Genomic DNA, 9,101 nt, shown 5'->3' on the forward strand with positions numbered 1-9,101 from the left:
AAAAAAAAAAAAAACAATTGGGTAAGTCTCAAAATATGAACAGTAAATTATTTTGAGATTTTTTTAAAAATTCTCGAAATACGGAAAATAATACCCTTTTCTCTCATATTTATAGTGGAGTCTATAAATATGAGAAAGAAATCGCTTTCTATCTGTACTCAAAGAATACTTAAAAATTACTAAAATATTTTACTGTTCACTTACTATTCAACCACGGTAAAAATCAGGTGTATACAACACCCAAGTCCACACTATGAAATCAACCAATGAAAATATTAAAAAAAATTCTTCTAAACTCAATACTGTATTCCTATTTGTCAAAACCTCTTACTTTCACTTGTCTTGACCACACTGTATTTCTCCCCCCTTGCTTTTTCATGAACAACGCGTTGAGAGTCAGGACACAGGGTTACCCGCTGACGCGGTTTGAGACTTAGGGTCAGTGAACAAAGTAAGCGTGGCAAAGGGTCTGATGAGAGTGGAAAAACACAGAAAGAGAGAAACGAAACGCTATCGTTTCAAGAACTCAACTCAAAGCCAAAGCGAAAGCCAGAGAGCTCTCTCAAACACGGTATATTTTGTTATTGCATTTCCCTATTGGGTTTTTCAATTGTCGATTTTTTGGATTCGTTTTTGTGGTCAGTATTTTATGCGCACAAGGTGTTCGATGAAATGTCTGTATGTACGTTACGTTCTTTTCCTTTTAGTTCTGTTTGCTGGCCAGGAAAACTGAGGAAAATAAAAAAATGGGTTTTAATTCTTTTTGTTCTTTGACTGTCAAAAGCCCAATATAATACAACTTTGTTGGTTTATAGAGTTTATACACACTCGCATATGAATGAGTGACTGATTAATGTGGTTATGGGGTTTGTGCCAAACTAAATTTTTGTCTGAGGTTATGGGTTTATGTTTCTTGTCAGAATATGAATTGACTAATAAGCTATAGCAGGGTTTTTTATGGGGTCAATTTTATAAAATAGCGGGGTTTGGTTGAGGGCGTATTGTTATTGATGTTCTTGTTCATATATATGCGTGTGTGTGTGAGTGTGTGTGAGCATAATTGGGCTTTCTTTCACGTGATAAGTAACCATGATGATTATTATGATTTTGCTAGATGTCTTTGTATATTGGTAATCTATCAACTCGAACTCGGAGAGATGAACTTGAACGTGTTTTTCGACGGTTTGGGCGCTGTAACGTGCAGCTAAAAAAAGATGGATATGGGTTCATAGTATTTGACTACCCTTCAGATGCAGAGAAAGCTTTGAGAGCACTACAGGGCAAGAACATCTGTGGGGAGCCATTGACTCTTACATGGTCGAATAAACAGCCTCAACCTTTTCAAAAATTTGCAAGAGCTGCTGGATCACATGAATTGCAACGTGGAAGAAATGCTGCGAGAGGAGGAGATCATGATGGTAGAAAAATGGGTTCAAATGGTTGGAGAGATTACAAAATGCGTATTAAACAACCAGATAGTGATGGTGGAAGGCTTGATTATGCTGACATGCTTGATAATGAGGCGGGCGGCCGCCATGGCCCTCAAGAAAACATGCAAGATTATATTGAGGAAGAACATCAAGGTTTGCACGGTGAAGGTGGTAGTGTTGTTGCTGATCTGGTGGACAATGATAGATGGGGTGGGCAAGTTCTTGGCACATCAAATGGCAATGGGATTGAAAATGGAATAGGATTTGACCGATATGAACCTTACCATGGCTATGATGGAAAAGATGAAATTGAGAACCAAAGGATAGGATATACAGGTGGTTCTCCTGTGCCAAGAAATTCTCAAGAGAGTTTAGGGAGAGACCAGATTGGTGATGCAGCGCTGAACCATCCTAATGATTCTAAACCTTGGCCAACTTGCTATAGTTGTGGGGCTTCTGGTCACAAAAAGCGTGATTGTCCCAAAGAAAATGCTTTGCGGAGAAAGTCCACAAAGTTTGATCTGAGGCAGAATGATGACATTCGTAAAAATGGTAGAGGCAGAGGAGAAATGGATAGGTTTGGATCCAAATCCTGGGGAAACCAGCAGTCAAGTAGGGATACCATATCAGCAAGGCAACTAAGGGATGATAGGAGGGCATCTGGTTCAAAAGATCATTGGAGGTTGATAAAAAGTAGAAGTTCCCCTGTCACAAAAGAAACTGATAGGGACCGGAGAACGGATGATGGAGGAAAGAAGAGGAGGAGGGTTATTGGAAGTCCCAAACGAAGTACTGCAAAGAAAGTTAGGAAGTCAATTTCATCACCTCATCATTCTGACTATACTGCATCCAGATCTCTATCAACCTCCCAATCCTCTAAGTCTGTGCCAAAGAAAAGATTTCATTCTAGATCGAGATCTACAAATTCCAGAGGACGTTCTTTGTCTTCTAATTCAAGGTCCAGTTCAAAATCACCTTATTCTGGTACCAGAAGTATTAAGTCTAGGTCAAGATCAAGCTCGTCAACATCCTTGTCTCTGTCAGTATCGCTTGGTCAGCCTTTACCATCTGCTTCAAATAAGGCACAGTTGAATTCAAAAGACTCATTGTGTAATGCTACCACTCCTAAATCCACAGACATTCCAGTTGAACGGGTACAACCAATTGACCTTAATGCTGGGTTGGATAGTGCTGACTTTGAGAATACAACGATGGTGTTGAATAATGAAAATGTTCTGTCATCCTCAAAAGTAGAAGTTGACATGGAAAAGAACCAAACTCTGGAGAGGGATGACTCTGGCAACCATATTCCATCTGGGTCATTATACGAAGTAACAAATCCAAGCACACCAATGACAGGGAAAGGTGCACTTACTGCTGGGATTTTACCTCCAGAGATTTTGGGAGATGTGGTGAAATTGAAAAATTCTTCTGCCTTACAGATGGAACATATGCCAGCAAAGCCAGATACAGAAACTTTTGCCAAATCCCAGACTGGTTGTTCAACCAGTATATCCTCAGAGGAGATGTACATGGTTCTGAAGCATTATGGCCTTGAACCCCCAGAAGAAAATGAAAGGCATCTATCTATAGAGGCATACTTTGGTTCTGCTCGCTTTTGGCCGTGGGATGTCATCTACTACAGGAGGATGAAAAAGGGTCTTATTTCTATTGAGAACTATGATAGACGGGTTGCTCAGAATAAAGAATTTGGTATTGTTGATAAGTATATCAGAAGGAGTAGTGGGTGGGGAGAAATGGATAAAGACAACTCTTGAAAGTTTTTGGATGAGGCGCCGGCTTATTTTTTGTCCTTGTAGATCCCAAGATGTATCTTCATTTTGATACTACCATTTCCCAGTTTCACGTGTAATATTTCTAGCAGATCTCTCAAGTTGAAGTTTTGAACAGGTAAATTAGCAGAATATATTCAAAATGATTATAGTCCTACACTGACATGTTGGAATTCATATGACTTTGATATTTTAATGTAGTTTTCTTCTTCGTGTGATGTGTGCAATGCTGGTTGTATGTTGGATTTTGAGTAGCAGTACAAAACTTTGAAGTGACAAAAAAATTGGTTTTTTTTTTTTCTCCTGAGTTTCTGAGATTTCTTCTTTTTGCCAAATGACTAAAGCTTCGAGGCTGTACATGTAAATTTTATTATGCAACCATTTTCTCCTGCTTCACATATACTTGTATAAACCATGAGCCTTATTGTTCAGTCTTGTGAATGTTGATTATGCACTCTGCATATGATTTTTTATTCCAAGCAAGTCTTGATATATGCCTGGAGTTTGGTTTTCCCAAAAAAAGGGATATGTTTGATGTAAGCAATTTTGTGACAAGAATATGTACCTTAATATTCCTTAACATTTTCATTTATTAAAACAGTCAACTTAAAACCTGTTTGTGCTTTGTGGAACTTCTTGGTGAAATGTTCAATTCGTGGATGAAGGTCTTATTGTTGCATATTGCATTTGCTCTTGGTATGGTATGTATGTGCTTCTGGATGTCATGGACCATTTGTGTGGCATACATTTTGGAAAAATTCACATATTTCTCTTTTGTGCGCTTGGTGATTTTTTTTCTCTACATGCACAAATTTGTAGGAAGTCATGGTTTTCCTCCACAGCAGTCAATATCTTTCTACTGTAGAAAGGGAACAAGAGACAGAGCGTGATTTTTTCACATTTGTTTGGTTTGTGACACTTTATGTATCCTAAGACAATTTTGAGTTATCCTGCATGTTGGGTTTAAAATTGGTTGAGAGAGAGAAAGAGAGTATGTAGCATAGGAATTAAGTAGACAGTGAAGACTGCAAAATTTGGCATAGGCAATTTCAAATTTAGTATCTAATAGAATAGCAATTTTATAAAACCTCACTATCTAATAGTTATTTTATATATATATATATATATATAATTTTATTAAGGAGAAATTATAGTAAACTCACCTCTGTTTTGGCCCGTCTTCACTTTGCTTACCCATGGTTTAAAACTTAACACTTTGCCCATTTGAGTTTCAATCCGTTTGCTCTCCATTACCAACCTCACCCTCAGACGTTAAAAAAACACCATTTTATTAAAAATCAGAACATAACACGGATCAAAAACACAAACCATTGAAACTTTTCCTCACGAGCCCTAGAAACACGAAAAACCCCATTTTGCATTTGATATTGAAATCCTGGTAATGGAAGATGGTAGAAAAGCAAATTTTATCACAAAAACATAAAAGAAAATGAATCAAACACCTCTCAAGAAAAACTCTCAACCATTTTTCTCTCCAAGATCATCATCCAAAATACTGCATACTAGAGGAAAGTTCCAACCTAGTTTCATTAGTCTACATCTCTTCATAGTACTACTCTTTCTCATTCACGGAGAAATGAAACAAAGAAAATCTCAGGTTTGTCATTCCAACCTGGGTTTTGAATCACACTTTGAGCATTGATTTATTGGGTCCAATAGTTGAGTATGTGGCTTTTATGTATAAAATGAATTTTGTTTTGAACATTTTATTTATTGAGAAACTTTGTCAAACACCACAAAGGTAACAGACATTTCATGCTCGCAACAACCCAAAAAAATTAGCAATTACAACAAAAAATTACATTACACAATTTTTTAATGGAAAACCGCAGCAATTACAATGACCTAAACAGTAACAACCCAAAATTAGAGGACGACCTTAGTTAAATTGAAACTGGGTCTTTAATGGAGAAACAAATTGATACCATTTTGTTCAATGAGTTGACGTTGAGTTGGTTCTTGAGTCTAAGAGAATCATATAGGTCCATTAACACGAGGAGATCTTTGATTCTTTATAGAAGCTTCCAGGTCCGTTTGATTAAGTAACAATCGCTCGCGGCTTTGAACTTTCGATTCGTCCATGGTGTATACAATTTGATTCTCGTCAATGCTGGTGGCAAGTGGCTGAGATGGGCAGTGAGAACTTGGGACTTCTGGCCATGAAGGCCCAATCTGAGTCTTTAGAGAGAGGAAAAATAAATTTTGAGACAAAGAAATAGAGAGTTCAATGAATTGCATTTTTGGGGTTTCAATATCAAATGCAGAATGAGTTTTTTTTTTGTGTTTCTAGGGCTCGTGAGAAAAAGTTTCAATTGTTAGTGTTTTTGATTCGTGTTATGCTCTAATTTTTAATAAAAGGGTGTTTTTCTAATGTCTGAGGGTGAGGTGGGTAACGGAGAGCAAACGGATTGAAGTTCAGGTAGGCAAGCAAAGTGAAAACGGGCACCATAGATAATTGTGGGTTTACTGTAATTTTTCCATTTATTTATTTATTTATTTTTTGGGGTGGTTTACATTGCTCACAACACATGAAAGGCATTGAACCTGTTTCTCTGTTATTTGATATTCTGAACCTCATTGTCTTGTCTACGGTTCAATTCCCAGTAGTTGCATCAAATAAGAATGGTAGAAGAAGGGAGGGATAAAAAAGAACCAAATAATGTTTCTGGGACCCCACCATAGATAACTAAGTTAGGAGTCGCTAGTTGGTGGGTTCTAAATGGCAAAATGCGTGAATTGGTTTCTTTCTATTTAATCCTTTGCACGAAATGCTTGTTGAATGAGTTTAGAAGGTGAGCTACTCTTGCAAGTTTGGATGTATTTCTCAAAAATTATATATGGGGTACTGGATCTTTTGGGATGCAAACTGGTGGCTGAAATTCTAAGCAGTTTCAAAAGCTAAAAGCGAGTTCCCCCCCCCCCCCCCCAACAAAGTATGAATTATCAATCTCCCACGTCAAGTGCAGTTTGTCATGGCCCAAAGTCATTACATGTAGGATTTAAGTGGTTTAGTCTTTTTATCAATGGGAACAGTTGGCATTAGCCTGCCTCAGGATACGTTCTTTTGAGTTTGTACATTTAGTAGGAGGTTGTTTGGGACTCATGAGCAGTTGTTGCCCTTAAATATTGTTTGTTAAATTTATGGAAAACGTGGTGTGCTTCCCTTTGTTTTGTTGGATGGACAATTTTCATCTAGTCCAAATGCCTTTTTATTTTTTTGGTGTGTGCATTTTAATTTTAGATTTATGTTTTTCTTGTACTCTGTGTGTTGCTGTTTGATTCTAATTTATATATGCACGGTACCTTTTGTCTCTGTTGGTTAGACAAACATTTGACTTGAGACCTGAGTTTTCATTTGATATCAGAGGCAGAATTCTTGAGCAGAAACAATTTCTATCTGGCCTGAAATTATTAGTTTCATATTTAAAGCAGAAGTAAATGACCTTCACTTAAATGATTATCCACTTAATCTACCGCATCATTTGCATCTGCTAACCTGAAAGAAATAACTACGCATAAATAGAAGGGAAAGAAGATAATTCTTAAATATTTTCTTAATAGTTTTTCAGTCAGGTCTGTTGCATCTGCAGCAACTAGGTTTTTTATGAGAAAGTTCAGAAACAGTTCTCTATTTTATTGGTTCGAATATTAGCAGCTTTAAGTTTGCAGAATGATCAAACTGTTTTCTTTCTTTGTACTTTCACAGTATGGAAGGTTTGGAGGCAATAGCATGTTCCAAAGTTTATAGTATTTAGCATCATATAGGAAAAAAGCTTGGGGTGCAAATCAGTGCCAAACCATTCTGGACAGTAATTTGTTTATAAAATCTTCCTCCCCCAACCTCCCTTTTCTTTTCCCCCTTATAAAGTTTTTTTTAAGAGTGAAATATGAACTTCTGGAATGAGGATTTGGAGTAAAAAAGGAGTTGTCATATTTTGAATGCCATCACATGCAGGATTTATGTCCTTTAGCCTGTTCAATTAATGTAGATGCTCCATATAATGCAAGTGTTTGAAATTTTAGGTAGAGTTTGTTTTCACATTTTTTTCGATATGCCTTGTATGTGACATCCTCAAGTAGAAAGTGATGCTTCGTTTTGTTTCTTTTTATTACTCCTATGTTTAAATAAAGGAGAATATGGTGAACAGTTGTCTGTAGACTTCAGAAAGTATTTATGTTATGGACTGTTATACAACACTCCTCTTACATGTATGTGAAATTTATATGCATATGCGAATAATGTTGCATGTACCTGTTACATATGATATTTGGTAAGCTCAATAATGACTTTTCGTTTTTCTAAAATATAATTAGAAAGCAAACAACCACCTGATATGCTTTTTATTAATCCCTCCAAACTTCATTTGATTTTTAGTTACAGGTCCTCTTCTTGTCAAGGTTGCTGTTGCACTTTAATAACTTGAGGTTAAATGCTTCTGTTGGTCAGTTAAGCATTCATGATTCGACTCAGACTTTTTTTTTTTTTTTTTTTTGAGAAACATAGTACACACAGAGGAGAGGGAAAATGGTTCTAATACAAAGACACATTACAACTTCTCTTAAAAGTCATGGTAACTTTTAAGAGAAGGTGTGACAAGTTATACTACACACAATACTCTTTTAAGCAATGTAGGACAATTTTTCCTTTTATTTTTTTGAGAAACAAACACACACAGGAGAGAGGAAAAGGGATTCAACTCTGACTTCAGTTCAAGGATTCTTATGAGGTACGGTTTTTGTTTATTGCCCAGAAGAACGAAATATTGGTTCTCAATACTTAATCGTTCAACTGTTAATATCCTAAAATCTTGTGCTTTGACTAATGGATAAAATGTCTCAGAACACCAAGCATTGAAAAGCATGCCAAGAGAGCTGAAATATGATTTCCTTGGATATACATCCATTATTCTTGGTTTGAAATATCTCTGTATGTAAGAACCTATATTAAAAAAAGTTCCCTGACCTCCTGAACTTCAGACGTCAAGAGAGCTGAAAGTCGGTCCTAAGTTTGTTACTACAGATGATGACTGAATTCTATCATTAATGATCCTTCCTTCAACCCAACACTAATAGCCACTCAATCCTTCAGCCCTATCTGTGTGCGCGCACATCCGTGCTGGTGCATATAAATAAAAATCCTTTGTTTTACACTAAGGTTGTGTTTAACATTGACTTAAAAAATCAGTTTTTTTTTTTAACTATTTAGCTTATTTTTACTACTATTCAGCTTATTTTTTTACTATTTATGGGTTAAATGGTAATATTCATGGGTCTCACTGTACTATTTTACCTACTTTTTACTACTTTTTAGCTTTATTTATAGTATTTTTAGCAAAAAAATTTCAGTTTCAGCTAAATAAGCTATTTTCAAACGGACTCTAAGGGTACGTTTGGTAACTATTTTTTCCTCTTATTTTCTGTTTTTAAAAATAATTTTCTATTTTTGAGACTAAAAAAATTGTTTGACAACCCAAAATTGACAGAAAACGAAAATGGTTCTCAAAACTCAATTTGTGAAAAAAACTGAAAACATGCAAAAGATTATTTTTAATTTCTATTTTTCAAAAATAAATGAAAATACACATTTAATTTAATGAATCCGTTTCATTTAATGAGTTAGCATTAAAATTCAAATCCTAATAACAACATATTTTAGTATTTTCTATTTTTTTTTCAAAAAACTATTTTTTTATTTTCAACTAACCAAACATGTTTTTGATTTCAAAAATACAAGAAAATAGTTTTTTTTTTTTTTTTTATATTTCCACAAACAAGTTTTTGAAAATAGAAAACAAAAACTGTTACCAAACATAACCTAAGTGTTTCACCTCATGCTTCACAAATTGCATTTTATGAT

General features: G+C 35.5%; 1 protein-coding gene across 4 annotated transcripts; it reads left to right on the forward strand.

Annotated features, from left to right (window-relative positions):
• The first annotated feature begins 365 nt into the window (after positions 1-365).
• LOC111998691 (uncharacterized) lies at positions 366-7,638 on the forward strand. Of its 4 annotated transcripts, none has more exons than XR_010632807.1 (3): positions 366-571; positions 1,115-3,341; positions 7,620-7,638. XR_010632807.1 is itself a non-coding variant. In XM_024030781.2 (2 exons), exons 1-2 carry the CDS (start codon positions 473-475, stop codon positions 3,206-3,208), a joined length of 2,193 nt encoding a protein of 730 aa, XP_023886549.2. In that variant the 5' UTR covers positions 366-472; the 3' UTR covers positions 3,209-3,441. The 4 variants fall into 4 exon arrangements, 2 of the variants coding, with proteins under 2 accessions (XP_023886549.2, XP_065638976.1); XR_002881498.2 differs by lacking the exon at positions 7,620-7,638 and adding an exon at positions 4,043-4,279; XM_024030781.2 differs by lacking the exon at positions 7,620-7,638 and having other exon boundaries at positions 1,115-3,441.
• The last annotated feature ends 1,463 nt before the right edge of the window (positions 7,639-9,101 follow it).

The sequence above is a fragment of the Quercus suber genome, unplaced genomic scaffold (assembly GCF_002906115.3).
Source record: "Quercus suber isolate HL8 unplaced genomic scaffold, Cork oak 2.0 scaffold_320, whole genome shotgun sequence".
NCBI classification, from domain to species: Eukaryota; Viridiplantae; Streptophyta; class Magnoliopsida; order Fagales; family Fagaceae; genus Quercus; species Quercus suber.

Excerpts from the sequence above, each read along its gene's own strand:
- LOC111998691 (XM_024030781.2), top strand. The coding sequence starts at position 473 with ATGAGAGTGGAAAAACACAGAAAGAGAGAAACGAAACGCTATCGTTTC. Across the intron at positions 572-1,114 it reads AGAGAGCTCTCTCAAACACG|ATGTCTTTGTATATTGGTAA; the intron begins GTATATTTTGTT and ends TGATTTTGCTAG.